At 35.6% G+C, this 17,276-nt stretch overlaps 1 protein-coding gene and 1 long non-coding RNA gene across 2 annotated transcripts; one reads left to right on the top strand and one right to left on the bottom strand.

Moving 5' to 3' along the window:
• Positions 1-4,554: 4,554 nt before the first annotated feature.
• On the bottom strand, positions 4,555-6,909 carry LOC107637594 (uncharacterized). The gene is made up of 4 exons (XR_001619420.3): positions 6,624-6,909; positions 5,456-5,819; positions 5,103-5,337; positions 4,555-5,027 (listed from the first exon to the last, which is right to left on the bottom strand). It is a non-coding gene; the product is annotated as an uncharacterized LOC107637594 (long non-coding RNA).
• Positions 6,910-14,928: 8,019 nt separating this feature from the next.
• LOC148566712 (uncharacterized) lies at positions 14,929-16,590 on the top strand. Its single transcript, XM_088484393.1, has one exon. It carries the CDS (start codon positions 14,929-14,931, stop codon positions 16,588-16,590), a length of 1,662 nt encoding a protein of 553 aa, XP_088340519.1.
• The last annotated feature ends 686 nt before the right edge of the window (positions 16,591-17,276 follow it).

The raw sequence follows: 17,276 nt of genomic DNA, 5'->3' as shown, positions 1-17,276 counted from the left end.
GGCAAGGAGATCCTATGTCTTCTTATCTATTTGTACTATGTATGGAAATGCTTGCCTGCTTTATCTCTCATAGAGTTTCCCAAGGTTTGTGGAACCCAGTTGCGGTTTCTAGGAATGGACCACGACTCTCTCATTTGATGTTTGCAGATGATCTTTTGCTTTTCTGTAAGGCATCAAAAGCTCAAGTAATAGAGGTCATGCATTGTTTGGACTTGTTTTCTAGAGCGTCAGGTTTAAAGGTAAATCTTCATAAGTCAAAGGCCCAGTGTTCCAAGAGGGTGTCGGAGAGGAGAAAAGAGGTTCTCTCAGGGGTCTCTAACATCCGGTTCTGCAATGATTTGGGTAAATACCTGGGAATTAACATCGGTCATGCCAGAGCTTCCAGGAAGACGGCTCAGGAGATTATTGAAAAAATTTCGAGAAAGCTCTCCAGTTGGAAAGGACGCCTACTGAATAAGGCAGGGAGGCTTTGTCTTGTTAAATCGGTTATGGCCTCTATCCCAGTTTATGAAATGCAAATTTCTCTTCTCCCGAAGTATGCATGTAATAAAATTGATTCCTTGATGAGACAATTCTTGTGGAAAGGCCAAGCGACTGGAAAAGGGCTGCCTCTGGTCAGGTGGGAGGTCGCCATAACTCCTAAAAAGGCAGGAGGATTGGGTATTAGGGATACTTCTTGTGCTAACATGGCGCTTCTGGGAAAGTTGGTATGGGATTGTCTAAATAATAGTGAGAAGTTATGGGTGCAGGTTCTGAAGCATAAATATCTCAGGAATCAATCTGGTATGAACGGAAACAGTAGAAATTCTTCATCGGCTACCTGGAAGAACATTGTTAGTGCCTATGAGCATCTCAAGGAAGGGCTTCATTGGAATATTGGAGATGTCCACAAATTAGTTTGGTATGATGAGTGGACTCCTTTTGGTAAGCTTTGCAACCTTGTTCCTTATGTACATATTTCTGAATCAGATTTCATGGTGGCTGACTTGTGGAAAGGGGTGTCTTGGGAGGTTGATAGTCTTACCACGCCTATTCCGCATGAGATTAAGCAGTTTATTTGTGGTCTGAGATATCCTAGTTTGACTGAGTTGGAGCCACAGTGGGAGTGGTGGCCTGCAGCAACAAAAAAGTATAGTGCAAGGGAGGGTTACAGATGGTTATTAAAGAAACATTAAATTGGAATGCCAACAGTAATTGGAACTGGTTGTGGAACACAAACATTCCAGAGAAGTTCAAATTTACTATGTGGCTTAGCTTACATGATGCTCTACCAACTGAAACCTTTCGATTCAAGCGGCATTTAGCTTCTTCAGATATGTGTAAGAGATGTAATAAGGCGCAGGAGACTATAGAGCATTGCCTTAGAGACTGTGAACGATCAAAGGCAATCTGGTATATGTTGGATCCTAGTATCCTGGACTCGACAGCTGGTACTGCTCTTGAAGAGTGGTTTCGGAAGGCCTTGGCTAACAATGAGGCGTCCTTTGGTGCAGGGCTTTGGTGGGTATGGAGACATAGGTGCAATGACATATTCAACACTGACAATTCTTGGACAGACCATAAGGTTGTTGCCTTGGCCAGAATTACCGCCAAGGACTTACAGGTTTACAGGAATCGAAGCAATGCCTTTAGGTCTCTCCGAAATTGCTTGTGTTGGGAACCACCGGTAGGCAATAGTTTTAAAGTTAATTGTGACGCAAGCTTGTATATGGATTCAAATTTAGCGGGATTTGGGTGTATTATTAGAGATTCTAAGGGAGATTGGATCTCGGGCTGCTCTGGAAGCATTCCCCCTTGGTCTATAATCAGATGTGAATTATTTGCTGCTTGGAGGGGGCTGGTTTTAGCTTGGGATTGCGGTTTGAGGGATATTATATGTGAAACAGATTGCCTTGACATTCTACCCATCATGCATGAGCTTACAAGTGGGTATCCATGTGAAGTAACAGATTTGGTTCACAAGATTCAGGAGCTTTTATCTCGTCCTTGGCTTGTTCACGTTGAATGGGTGTCCCGAGAAGCAAATAGAGCTGCGGATTGGATGGCTAAATATGGTGCCAAGAGTAACTCTAATCATGTTATTTGGTCTGAGCCTGGTGTTAATCTCCAACGACTCATCCGCTCGGATTTAGAATAGTTTTTGCTTTGTTTCTTTCCTTGTTTAGTCACCAAAAAAATTATAATTTTATTATGCTGCTATAAATAATAACCGTGAAATATTTAATTATTTTGATAGTTAGTTATTGGTGTAGTACCAAAGTATAGGATTAAATTTTTTTTATTTAGGAGAATAAAATGTGATTTTATATCATATATTTTATAAATAAAGATAAAAAAAACAAAAAAAATAAAAATTATATTTTATATTCTCAACTAAAAAAAATTTGAGAAGATCCATTTTCTTAGAGCATCACGTCTTTTAGACTTTCGATGTAATAGTAGTATTAATTCGGCAATCCAAACTTGTTTTTTTATTTAAATACATACGTAAAAATGATTTATTCTCTAAATGCGCATGGTTTAAAATTATGCTCAAAATAGGCAGACCCATTTCATCCTTGCCAACCACAAGATGGATTCTAACTCCATTTCACAAGAAGCACCCGACCTGCTACGTGTCAGAGAAGAACTCAAGCCCGCCTTCCACGAAATAGAGCATATCACAGGAAATATTCACGAAATGGCCAAGCCGTCCCTAACACCAACGAATTGGTGGACATCAGCTGAGCCAACAACGAAATGCTCTTATATATTATGTTTCTATAATAAGCGAGTTTAATTATTTTTAGAAGGCACTTCAATGTATAAAAGAGAAAAAAATTATTTGCTAGTATTTTAGCCATTCATCAGTTAAAGCAGTAATAAAAAGTCATCTTAATTTTTGTTATATTTTTTAAGTAATATAAAATTTTTGTAATTATAGTCATCTTAATTTCTGTAATTATAGTCATCTTAATTTTTAGTGTTTGTTACTATAAAATAATAGGACAATTTACGTAAATAAAATGTTTGGATTCCAATTTTATGCAAATACCACTTTTAAAATATGAATACGCAAATTATTTTTTTCATATGAAAAATATTGTTGACTCTTTTTTATTTTTAATAGTGCTCTAATTTTTTAAGTATTTTATTAATTTTGATGATATTTTTATTATTTTTTGTTAATATAAATTTTTTTATCCTTTACTACATTGTATTTATGTTGTGTATGAAATTTTTTTATTTAATTTTATTCATATGAATTTTATTTACTTTTTTTTGTATTTTTTTTATTTGATATATGTTGTTGGTTTTATGAAATTTTTATTATTTCTTATCTGTATGATTTTTTTTCTTTGATGTACTCTATAAAAAAAGATAAAATAAATAAAAAATTAATTATAAGTAACAATATAGTCATAAATAATGAAAATTTATAGTTCAAAATAATACTAAATTAAAGAGTACTGTCAGTGCTAGAAAAATTATAGAATATTTTTTTTATTTGAAATTATAAAATTGATAGTACTCGCTTTCATATTTTTATTTTTATTGTATTTATTTTATTTATATGATAAATATTTTTATATTATTTTTGTTATTGTTCTGATTTTGCATGCATATAAAAAAAATATTTAAATTGATATCTCTTTTAGTAATTTTTTATCTAAGAGTGATTTTGAGTAGTATAATTCAAAAAATATTTACTTTACTATAATCAATTTTGATATAAACATAAATCACGTTATATAGGTATCACAAAAAAAATCACGTTATATAGGCACTGCCTCCAGCAATTTACGCATAATTTTGTGTTGTACCTGATCAATGTAATTCGCGACTATCTATAGCGGATTATGTTCTTTTCGTAATTGTGATAAATATTTTTAATATATTTGATCAGTATATCTCTTATGTTTACCACCGATATATTATATGAATTTTGTTTTTGCCTAAATATAATACATGATAAAATTTAATAGTATTATTTAATTTATATAATCAACTCTATTTAATAGAATAAGATTTTGTTATTATTATTATTTATTAATGTAAAAAAAATTTATATAGATAAATAACCGTATTAAAATTTATTATTCCACTCGTAGCAAAAGATTTTTTAGTATAACGCTGCTGAAGTGAATTTCGAAATTAATTCCTTTGATCTAATTCAAACCGTAGCCTCAGAATTTCACACAATTTGTGGACAGCCAACAAAAACTTCTTTGGGTCCAGTTTGACATAGGGGATAAAATTGTGGTGAAAAGTTGATGAATTAGGATTAATAGAAACTCATCTTTGAATATTTTATTGCTATTTCCAATCCAATACCAAACCAATTCATGAAGTAAACTATTTAGTAAAGAAATAAAAAATAAAATAAAATATAGAGAAGTAAACTGTTAACCCATTTGAGATCATAATTTTGAAGATCAATTATAATAAATAGTACTTACACCAATTGCTCTTGCTTCATCATTGATATATGAGCTATCTTTTTTTTGTGCACTTTGATCCATAACTCTCTTCTACCGACTCTCCTTCCTTGTTGTTCTGACTATAACAACAAAGTTTATGCCATTACCGTATTCCATACAATCAAGAAGAATGTAGACATAGAGATAGTCCAAAGAGTGAACAAAAAAGTAAAGTACAAGTCCGAAGAGTGAATAAAAAAGTAAAGTACTTCTTCTTCCCTCTGTCGTGTGAAGCTTTTCGAACCGCCAGTATATAGTTGTTTTGATCTATTTATCGCGTTTTTTCTGCACTTCTCCTATTGGTCCATCAGAGATAAAGGACGATTAGAAACTAATTTAAAAAGACTCAATGCAATTGTGATTGTATTGTTGTGTACTAAGGAACCATCTCCAATACTTTCGAGCAATTTCCGGCGGACGATTCTCAATATTTTGTTCAGTCGTTGATGTTGGCTCGTAATAAGCATTATACAACCTCAGCCTTGTATCCTTCCAGGACTTCCCCATACTTTTCAAAATATTTTTCTTGATAGTTCCTTCACTATCTTCATCAAAGTGAAAAATTTGCTGCATAGATAATACAATTTATTAATAATTGTAACAAATAAGCAAATTTAATTCAACACGGATATAAACTTTTACCTTGACACATTCGTTATAAACCTTGTTTTTAGTGGTAATATTACGCCAACTTTTCTCATAGATAAAAATTTTTCCATAATCAGATCCTGGCAGACCAAGAACGCCACTCAACAGTCCAGCTTTGTCTCCAATTGCCTGCTTTTCGTTGTTGAACTTGAGCATGATCCTTTTACCATTAGGCCGTTCCATAGCCTCCTCACACTTAATTTTGCCGGCTTGATTGTGCCATCGAAATCTATAAGTCAAATATAATTCCTTATATGTGTCTCCATTATGGACAGAATGCATGAAGACTAATAAATAACATAGAGTCTAGCATAAATTGATCAAAGAAAAATTATTAAATATGTTACCGATGATCTTAACCGTCTAAAACTCTGTAGTCTTGCATCCTTTGCGATTCTGAGCTCCAAAAGCAACAAAGACGTCTTCTTGATCAAGAGAATCTACCTCATTTGCATTAGCGTCCAAGTTTATGTGGCCTGGCTTCGAGTTCTAAATGCTATTTGTGCTCGTCTGTGGAGTAGGCCTTGGTTCATTGCGCGGTAGATGGAACGGACGTGAGGTTGTAGGGACACTATCACCGCTGACGGAGGGAATTTGAGAGTCATTGTGGTGAAAAGCCGAAGCCGGAAGTGGAGCCGTTTGAGGTTGTTGACATCCTGGTCCTATTTTTGATTTTTTCATATAACGACCTTTCCTAGCCATCTTAAATTCCTAATAACAGGATGCAGAAAAAAAAAACCAATCACATTATCTCCAACAACACATAATATTGGTAAGTTATGTTTATACAAATTAACCAAAAAAATACAATTATACAATGCAAGGAGTTAACCAGCACAACACATAGTTATAAGCATGTATACTCTTTATGTTATTTTTAAAAGAAACTAAACAGAAACAATAGGAAAAAGCTAAGAAGCCTAACAACCCAAATATGCATATAACTGTGTATAAATTGGTTCATAATTAGACTATTTTTTAGTATCTTCGAGAGTTCATTTTTCTAGTTAATTATTAGTTGTCATGCATTTTCTTCATGGTAGGCAGTGGACACCTCAATTTTTTTTCTCGCTATTCTTAATCATCCGCACAATTGATTTGGGTTTTAAATTCTACTTAAGATTATTTTAAAAAAAAAATGATAGAAGGACAAGAAATCACAAATTGACCAAATATACAAATCAAAGAAATAGATAGGCGAGGTTGCTTTTGGTTATAGAGGAGATGATTAATTAGAGTATGATTTCATCAAAATTATCTATGTATGTTGGTGAAGTTAATGGAGTAGAATTTCATCAAAAACGAGACTTGATTAATTGAAAGGTTCATAATAGCATTGGTTATCATAATAGGAATTTGATCAACTGTCTCAACTCTCTAAATATTACCAATTTTGATCAAAAGATAGAGGAGCATAGTACAAAGATCGATACATGCACAAAGTTCATTGACTGTAAGAACACCTACCATAATCACATTTTAACATCACAAATTGAAAGAAATATTAGTGCATACCGAAGAAGAGGGACGAGCCAGAAGTAGGCCGGAACCGACGATGACCACGCGGGTAGAGACGGCGACGCGATAGGCACCTTCTAGAGACCGAGACGGCGACGGGAGATGAGCAGTCCTCGTCGACAACAGCAAAGACAGGCGAGAGTGCAAGAGGTGAGAGCTTCTCTGGGTGAAGGGTTGGTTCACTGGATTTATGACTGAGTTAAGGATGTGGTGGAGGACCGTGTATAAGAATTGGGGAAGAAAAATTCGGGCACGCTGAGGCTTATTTTAAAATAGGAATAGCAAAATATATATATATATATATATATATATATATATATAAAAGGCTGATGTTATTAAGTGTGTTAGTGTTTTAGTGTTAATAATAATAATAATAATAATAATAATAATAATAATAATAATTACTGAGATAATATAAGACACCGTACTAAAAAGTTATAACACCAATGGTTTAGGTTGCTATACCATTTATTTGATTTTAGCTTTGATTCTTATTAAATAAGATTATTTTTAATTTTTCTTTTGGTTTCGCTATTTTATTTTAACCTTTTATAAGCATCTTTTGTCATATTTTATTTCATTTTACTTCAACTTTAACAATTAAATTTAGTCCCCTTCAGCTTTTGATCCTTTTAAAATTAGCAATTTATGATTTTAGTTTCTGAACAGATATTCAGACCATCCCTAAAATTGGTCTCTACCATCATCTTCAATAATAGTTAAAAACTATAACCTACTAATTTTACATGACCAAAAACTCATTTAATCCTTTTCGATTTCTTGCCATGACTACTTGCTACATGCTTATAATCTTGTACAGTAATGATAATAGTAGCTATTTTCTTTTTCTTATGATGATTAGCTGGTCCTAAGAAAATACATGAGTATATGAATGTGCCAGGATTCACAAAACAGCATGTTTCAAGCTATTTACAGGTTTGCTCTGTTCTATAGTGCAACACTCTTCCTAAGTTTGTTTTTAATATGCAGTATGTTTTTGGAACATGATTTATGCATATTCAATAAGTGTTGGTGCATTAAAATTTCCATGGGAAGGATAGCATGACTACTCAGAGAGGTACTATTGGTAATATTGCCCTTGGTTATATTTTCCTTTGTCAGGGAATGAGGGAAGTGTTTTCAAGCATGGATTGTCTTATTACATTGAAATTTTCATTCAGTTTGATTTCAGTAATTTTGATGTTAATATTTCTATAAGTCATGATCCTGACATAACAATTGAGCCTAAATTCAACCTTGGTCAAAGCTAGATATGCATTGCAGTGGGAGTCCAAGAATCTGATTGCTGTGAGCACTGCAATTCAGGATTGGCTTACTTCAAGTAATGGTTTATGGTGCTATTACGAATAAATCACTAGTATTTAAGTTGTGCTGGATATGCTGAAAATGCTCTTCAATTGGCAATAGGACTTGCAATGGAGTTGATGAAACGAGGAGCAATGATGACTGTTCTGAACACACTTTTAACTCCAATATCTTTTTTTTTTAGCTATTATCACCTCTGCAATGCAATTCAAAGAGTTTGAGTTTTGAAATATAGGGATTTTTTTTATTTTTTTTCATCAATTTAGAATTGAATGTATTTTCTTCTTTTTTATTTTGGTGAATTTTGTAACTGAAAAAGATTCTGAAGAGGCTACCTTGATAATGGAAGGAATCACTCTGAATAATGCAGTTACTTGAAAAGGTGGAAAGGGTTGGAAGAGTATAAAAAGTTAACCAGTACCTTATGATGTTTCAATGTTCATTTGTTATTATTTTCATTAATTTTGTACTTTGGAGTTGACAAAATTGTCATACTGATTTATTGCTGGTTTTTACTTAATTTTGATCTTTAAATATAACTTTCCTATTATCATCAAAACCTGGCTGTTTAGGCATCACTTGCACAGACCATAAGGAAATTATTAGCATCAGAAAATTACTTTCTGAAACTGATAGCAAGACATTAGTAGTTAAAACAACTTCATTTCATCATGGCAGGTCAAGGTATACATTAATTAGGAGCTCCATGGTGGTCAAATAATATACGTGAATAATAATAATAATAATAATAAGAGTGTTTTAACAAATTGCAGAAATAGGTTAAACGGTAGACCAATGACCTTCAATGTAGCATAATAACAATCCCTAATAACAGACTGAACAGTTATAAAGTCAAGACAAATTCAACAAACAAGTCTCGACTATCTTATACAACTTAGACCAAAATTCTTCATCTAAACTACTGCACTATCTTCAAGGTTTCAAGTATCGTTTAGCCCATATAGCCAAGTGGCACGCACTCTTCTTCTCAGGAGACATTCCACTATAAAGATATTCATTTTCTTCAGGCGTTTTATTGAAGTCATATGACAGCATGAAAGCCTTTCGTCCAGCAGAATCAGCCTCATCAAAACTATCGGAGGAGACAATGTCCTCTTTCTCCATTGAATCTGGAACCACCTCCTCCGGTTCTTTAGATTCCTTTTGAATCTTGTCTCGAGACATTCTTGAGAGTTACATCATAGACAAACAAGCCCGGAATAAGAGGAATTAGTGTGTGAACATAATCAGATTACATAAACATCGTAAAAGTCATGTCTTTCTTACTGTCCCATAGTCGTTCAAGGCCATGTTCTAGGAGTTTGAATTCCTCCCGTGCTACAATATCTAGTTCAACGACAAGAGAGTTTTATAGCGTGCCTATACAATATACCATAATTAATGTATAAATACTGTCTGAAAAAAAAATTCATATTCGAATCTTGATATGATAATTGACATAGAAAAGAATTAATGAAGAAGAAGAAGACCAATTATCAAATAAAAAGAGACCAATTATCAAATAAAAAGAGATTATAATTTGATAATATTCAAAGGTTTAAGAAATTGCTCAGTGATAACTACATAGTTTTAGAAGCCTTTATGATACAAGAACAATTTCATAATCTAAGGCTGGATTGAATATGTAATTCTAGGAAGCTATATACATTGTCTGAATGTTGAATAAACAAAAGATAAATTACAATAAACTTCAATCACAAAAAAAAGCACAACAAACAATTAGCTCCTAGCTTGAGTCAAAATATAATGACAATCACTCAATCAGAACAAACTATTTTTCTTTTTTTTTTTTTTACTCTGGTCTGGATTTTTCCTGTCATCAACCCACTAAAGCCCTTTAGCAAGGATATATTGCTAATCTTTCACAATTCAATATGATTAAATAAGTCACTATCAATGCAAAATGGAAAGCTTACTTTGAGCAACCTCACATCATGCCAATACAAGCAATTTAGCAAGAGTATATTTATAAACCAACAAATTTGTAGAGGACAGAGACATGCAGGCACTTTAAAGGATCAAAGACCAGCCATTCTTGTCTTCCACAAAAGGATTTCTATTTTATGCCATTAAATTTCTTCCAGCAAGGACAAATAGAGTTTATCTTGTTCTACAATATACAATTAAATTATCCCGCCTCAATGGTGATTCGGCTTGTATTTTTATTATCAATATTTGTTGTTCTTTTTGCACTTAAACATAGCTAAATAAATCTAATGTATTAATTTTACAAAACTGAAAGTAGAATTTAACTATATAGTTAAAGAACTTTTATATACGCCAGACACAGATAAATACAAAAGTAAAACATGAATATTTACCTTCACCTCATCAAGTATTTTCTGTGAGAACTACGTGTCCGTACTTGTTATAAACTCAAATCCAAATTTAGCCCTGTACCTTCGGTCCCATTGAAGTAATTCCTAAAATTTTAACATAACCACATGAAATGGGTTTCATCCAAAAATATGAAAAGGATATCAAAATTAAATTGGGCAGCAACAATCAAACCTTCATCATTGAAGCAGGCGCATGACGAATGGCATTAGTGAGGTGTATGTGTCCAGAGAAGGCATCCAGCCATGATTGTATACTTGACTCTTTAAACCCCAGCTGTCTTGCAAAGGACATTGCATGGTCCAACGAAGAGAATGGAGATGCATCTATCATCTTCTCTGTAAACCTGATGGTTTTGCAAACCAAAAAGAAGTCTCGGCTCTCCAATCTTCCTGATAGGCCACATACATAAAAAGAATGTACAAAGATAGAAGAAAAATGTGGTTGCACGAAGATTTGAATAAAAAATCACAGCACTGTAAAACACCATATTCTAATTTAAGTTTTTCACTTATGTCTGTAACACTCTACTATCCTAAATTCAGATTCTTGGTCTGATTTAGACAAAGTTTGAGAAGATGCATGATAACATAATCAAATTTGTAAGTGATACTAAATTATTGTGCTATGACTCTCTAAATGTTCTTACGTCCATCACTCTCTTAAATTTATATTTTTTTACCAAAATTTAGATAAAAGAGCTTTTTATGAAAGAAAAAATTTTTAAATATCTAAAATATATCGATCAATTCAATCTATTGTCTAATGATGTGACTAAAATACAATCCACTGTACATCATTGTTGAAGCATGATAGTAATATATATGCAGAATCTCCTATGAATATGAGCTACATGCATGATAGAGAAATGTATTTATGAATCGGCGGCCTCATCACAATCTTCAACGCCGTCATTAGTGGATTCTTCTAAATCTCCATCTCTTGTCAACTGTAGGCCTTTGACATCAAATTCAGGCAAGCTAGTCATACAAGGCTGGAGATGAAGGTCGACCCACAATGTCCATAATCTTCACCCATGTCAAACAAATCTCTTGGCTTCACATGGACTACTACACTCCATCCGTTGTCAACCTCATCATCCACGTAGAACACAAGACACGCCTCAGATGCTAAGATGTATGGCTCGTCGTCTTCTCGATCATCGGTGTGAATCGGAGTGGCAAAGTTGACACAGGTGTGGCCCAAAACGTCTTGTCATATGCCTCTGCCCAACGTGATGTCTGCCCAAAGACACTTGAACAAGACTACTGTGAATTGACCACTGTAATTTAGCTCAATGATGTCTACTAATCTCCCATAATACGAGACACCGCCAACGGTAACATTGCTATCCCGTTTGCTTGCATAACTTCTAGTATCTGAAGTGACATAAACCTCACTATTCTGTGTTTTCATCCTTTTCTCCCTCAACATGGTTCTAAATTTAAATCCATTGATATTGTAAGCCTTAAAGCGTCTGGCCTGAGCGATGGGACCATAGGCAAGCCACTGCAACTCGTTTGAATGACTGGTGCTTCCAAATGGGACCTGGCATGGAACAATTAGACGCAAGATAGCATCAAAGGGTAGTAGGATCCTGAGATATAAGGGATTACCTCATGCCTGAACCAGTTGGAAAATTCTCTGTGCACAACACTATCTATGTGAGATTGGGACCTTATTTCATTTCGTAGCTTTCTCTTTGTGATGGCTCTGAACTCACTGTGCACATAAAAAGTTGATTCAAGGTCAATACTCTCAAAACATATTGGCTCACTTCATACTTTTAGATCTCACACTCCATACTTACTCCAAGAATTTCTCTACAGCAATGCAATTGACTAGTACATGACGATGTGCTTGAAGGTTATTGGTTGCTGTTAGAGTAAAAAATGAAGCAGCCTCAACCGCCTTTCTAACCTTTGGGAACATGCTAAATCTTGCTTGACGCAGCTTCACTCAGCTGATCATCAACGCGCGTCGGCCGGATGATTCTGGTCTCGACATTATCTAGGTACCTTGAATAGAATGTGAGAATCTCCTCGGATAAGTAGCCCTCTACAATTGAGCCTTCTGGTTGTGCCCTATTACGCACGTAATGCTTAAGATGACATAAGTACCTTCGAGAACATAACAAGTAAACTACTAGGTTTAGGCTATCCTAATAAGACAGGTCAAAAATGCTTATTAATGCACTGGGCCACCTCGACCAGATGCACCGTTAGATGAACCATGACTGTGAATAAGGAAGGTGGAAAAATCATCTCCAGGTGGCACAGAGTATGGACCACACGATCCTGAAGAAGAGAAAGTTGCTGAGGCTCTATGGATTTACTGCATATTTGTCAGAAAAATGAGGATAACTCTGCCAAAACGGCAGACACTGGGGTGGGCAATACATGTTTTGACGTAATTGGCAATAGATGTTCCATTAGAATGTGGCAGTAGTCATGACTCTTCAAGCCCAACAACTTGCACTGTTTTAAATCAACACGGTAAGAGATGTTGCTAGAGTACCCGTCTGGAAAGACCACATCCTTGATGGTCCTCAGAAAGACATCCTTCTGTGGATTGGACATGGTAAAGACTGCAGAGAGATACTTTTCACCTTCAAGTGGCCACATATCATGCCTGATTCCCATCAACTGGAGATCTTTTCGAGCTTTTAGGTGGTCTTTGGATTTACCACTCACGTTCAACATGGTGAAAATAATGTTGTTGCACACATTCTTCTCTTTGTACATCACGTCAAGGTTGTGACGTAATTCGTTGTTCTCCCAGTATGGGAGATCAAAGAATATACTTCTTTTTTTCCAAGGAGACTCGTCTTGCACCATAGTTTGCTGTCCGCGCCTTCTTTTACCGCCCACTGACAAACCCCATTTGTAGGGTTTATCTTGTATTGATTTTTGGGGATTTTATCACCTTTTACCCATATTTATTCAAGAAATAGCATGGTTTTGTATATTCTCCTTTAATTGTGCTTGAATGTGAAAACATGCTTTTTAGGACTCAAAATAGCTAAATTTAATTCACCTTGATTCTATTAGATGCCTTGATATGTTTGTTAAGTGATTTAAGGTTTAGGAGGCAAAGATTGGATCAAGGGAATGAAGAAAGAAAGCATGAAAAGTTGGAGAACTCATGAAGAAATGGAAGAACCGGAAAGCTGTCAAGCCGACCTCTTCGCACTTAATCGGCCATAACTTGAGCTACAGAGGTCCAAATGATGCGGTTCCAGTTGGGTTGGAAAGCTAACATCCGGGGCTTCGAAACGATATAAGATTTGCTATGGTTGAACCGCGCATGGTGATGCGTACGCGCATAGTACGCGCACGCGCCGTTGCTGCCACCTGGTTCACTTAAAACAAAACGTGGCCAGCGAATTCTAAAGCCTTGTGGGCCCAATCCAACTCATTTCTGATGCTATTTAAGCCAAGGATTGAAGGGGGAATGAATATACTTTTTCATACTTTTCATACTTTAGAAGTTAGTTACCATTAGTTTAGTTTTAGCTTAGTTTAGTAGTGAGAGTTAGTTTCTAGAGAGAGAAGCTCTCTCTTCTCTCTAGAATTAGAATTAGGATTAGGTTTAGTTCTTAGATCTAGATTTAGATTCATGTTCTTCTACTTCTACATCTCAATTCCTTGTTGTTACATTCAATCTTCTTCTATTCCTTTGTTGTAATTTCCTTTATGTTGTTCTTATACTTTGTTGTAGATCTAGTATTGTTCCTTCTACATTCTTCCAATTCAATAAGAGGTAATTCATAATAAATGTGTCTTCTTTACTTTTCTATTGTTGATCTCTTGCCTTTGTAGTTGTAGATTCCTTTAATTCTTGCAATTAATAATGTTTACTTCTACTGCACTCTATGTGTTTGTTGAAATGTCTCTTTTAGTTTTAGTGTAGGTTTTGTTCCTCTTGGCCTAGGTAGAGTAATTAGTGACACTTGAGTTATCTAATTCCTTTGTTGATTGATAATTGGAGAGATTGCTAATTGGTTTGGAGTGCACTAAAGCTAGTCTTTCCTTGGGAGTTGGCTAGGACTTGTGGCTCAAGTCAATTCATCCACTTGACTTTCCTTTAATTAGTAAGGGTAAACTAAGTGGTAGCAATGAACAATTCTCATCACAATTGAGAAGGATAACTAGGATAGGACTTCTAGTTCTCACACCTTACCAAGAGCCTTTTATAGTTGTTAGTTTATTTTCATTGCCATTTACTTTTCATGCTTCTTATCCAAAACCCCAAAATAACTCATAACCAATAACAAGACACTTTATTGTAATTCCTAGGGAGAATGACCCGAGGTCCAATACTTCGGTTTATAAATTTTAGGGGTTTGTACTAGTGACAAACAACTTTTTGTATGAAAGGATTAGTGATTGGTTTAGAAACTATACTTGCAACGAGAATTCATTTGTGAAATTCTATACCATCAAAAATCCAATCATCAAAATGGCGCCGTTGCCGGGGAATTGCAATGGTGTTATGTTATTGGTTATTGTACATATGTGAATAGTGTGAATATCTTGCTTTTTGCTTTAATTGCTAGTTGTAGAATTTTGTTTCTTTTGTTTTCTATTAGCTTTTGTTTTTATTTTATCTTTTCACCATGAATTCTCATTTTGGCTATGAGTGTGATTACAACTATGTTGTAGGTGATGGGAGCTACAATGAAGATGTGTGTCAAGGATGGGATAACCAAAGGTGGGAGGAGCCATATGCTTATGATCAATCCTCTTGGCAACAACCTCCACCAATGCACTATGAAGAAGAGCCATTCTATGATGCATATCAATCCAATGGCTATGGTGAATCTCCTTGTGACTTTCAAGAACCACCACCATATGCCTATGAGTCATATCCTCAACATGAACCTCAACCACACTCACAAGCCTATTTTCAACAAACACCTCCATATGACCATGATCCTTACCTACCATACCAACCTCCTTTTGAACCATATGAGCCATACATGGAACCACAATTCCAAGATTACTACTCCCAAGAACCACCTCAATACACACCACCACCTTACCAAGAAGAACCACCTTCCTATAATGAACTCTTTCTCCAAGACAATGAACCCTCTTATCCACCCCAATTCTCAATGGATGAAACCCTTAGCCTTATACTTCAAGGGCAAGGAGAAATGCAAAGGGAGACACTAGAATTTATGGCTACCTTGACCAAGGTAGTAAGCATTTTAGCCTCCCAATGCTTGAGCACTCAAAGCACTCCCATGGTCACATGTGGAGAACCAATTAAAGAGCATAGCATGAAGGAAAGATTGGAAACTCCGGTGGAAAAGGAGGAATGCTACTTTGTGTTAGAACAATTGGAGGAGCCTATGATTATTAAAGAAAAGGAAGAAGTGGTTGAAGACTTAGGAGATGCGGAACCTCCATGGGAAGCTAAAATCAAAGAAAATCCCTCCAAGAAGAGTAAATTTGATGTTGAGGAGGAATGTGCACAACCTCCGAGGCATATTCTATATGAAGACTTGGAGAGAATGAAGCAAGAATTGAGTTCCCTCGGTGATGAAGATCATGCACCCAATCTTCTTGGTGAAGAATCCTTTGAATTTGAAGAACCTTCTCCCAATGAATTTAAAAGTGATGTGGAGGTAGATTTCTCTCAACCTCCCATTTATGACTTGAGTGATGTTGAAGAGTTAGAGGAAGTTGATGAACAAAGGATTGAAAATGAAGAAGTTTATGAAGAGGTGGAGATTGACAAGGAAGCAAACAAGGGAGTAGAGCTTGCAAGCACATTGGAGATACCTCTCCCCAAGCCACCACCATCCATTCTCTCATTCAAGTGGGTAAATTCCTTATACTTAAGCTTTGTTATTCCCCTTGAATATGGTTTGCTTGAGACGGATGGTCAACTTAGAAAAATTAGTGGCTTTAGGAGTAAAAAGGAGATGGTTAGTGGTTGGAAGCATCCTTCTAGGTTCATTATGGTCACATGTCCAAAGCTTGATAGCAAAGGTTGGTGTATAACTAGAGTACATGGGTCTAGAAGGATGTTTAGTCACTTTGTTGAGAATTCACCTTGCTCACCACCCACATGGATTAATGATAATCAACTTGGAGATGGGTGTGAAGACAAAATATGGGATCCGGGAACACATGAGGATCAACATTGGGAGCCCATGGTTTGTGAAGAACTCCATCAAAGCTTGGAGATATTAATCTTGAATGATGGAGCTTATTGGAAGTCCAAGCATTGGTGGAAGTTCCAAGATGAGTACCAGCACAAGCCACCTTGAGAAAAGCTCCCCATAAGTCCAACTTAAGGACAATAAACAAAAGTGCTAGGTGGGAGACAACCCACCATGGTAAAATCCTTTCATTTTCTCTTTTGTATATATTGGTAGAATTAGCTTAATTTCATGTTTTGTTTAGTTAGTTGAGTATGTTTGGTAGTTTAAGTATGTTAAATAAGGTTTTATGGTGTTTTGGTAGCTGTTTGGAGGTTTGGAATGCTTGGATTGGTGCAAAAACATAGAAAAAATTTTGAAAAACAGAGCATCATCCACGCGTACGCGTACATGGCGCGTACGCGCACTTACAGCATTTTCGACCATCCACGCGCGCGCGCCATGCGTGCGTACGCGTGGATTGAGAAGTTCCAACCTCCATACATTTTCCAGAGAGTTGTGCCTGCGCTGCGCCAACGTTGTGCCTCTGGCACAAACCTATTTGCGCGCTCGCGCACATGACGCGTACGCGTCACTCTCGAAATAAGCCATCCGCGCGCGCGCGGCATGCGCGCGTACGCGCGGATTTCCTTCCTTCCCCACATTTCTTTTCTTCTCCTCTTTCTATTTCTTTCCTTCTCCTTTCTCCTACCCCTCATCCAACACTTCCAAACACCATTGACAACCATTTATTTTAGTTAACAAATTAGTTAGTTAGTTAGTTGATTAGTTAGTTTTAGTTTAGTTTTCATTTT

This window comes from Arachis ipaensis, chromosome B4 (assembly GCF_059453495.1).
Source record: "Arachis ipaensis isolate K30076 ecotype BB chromosome B4, ASM5945349v1, whole genome shotgun sequence".
Taxonomy (NCBI): domain Eukaryota; kingdom Viridiplantae; phylum Streptophyta; class Magnoliopsida; order Fabales; family Fabaceae; genus Arachis; species Arachis ipaensis.
Note: the sequence above shows the minus strand (reverse complement) of the source record. Positions and strands in the feature narration are given on the sequence as shown.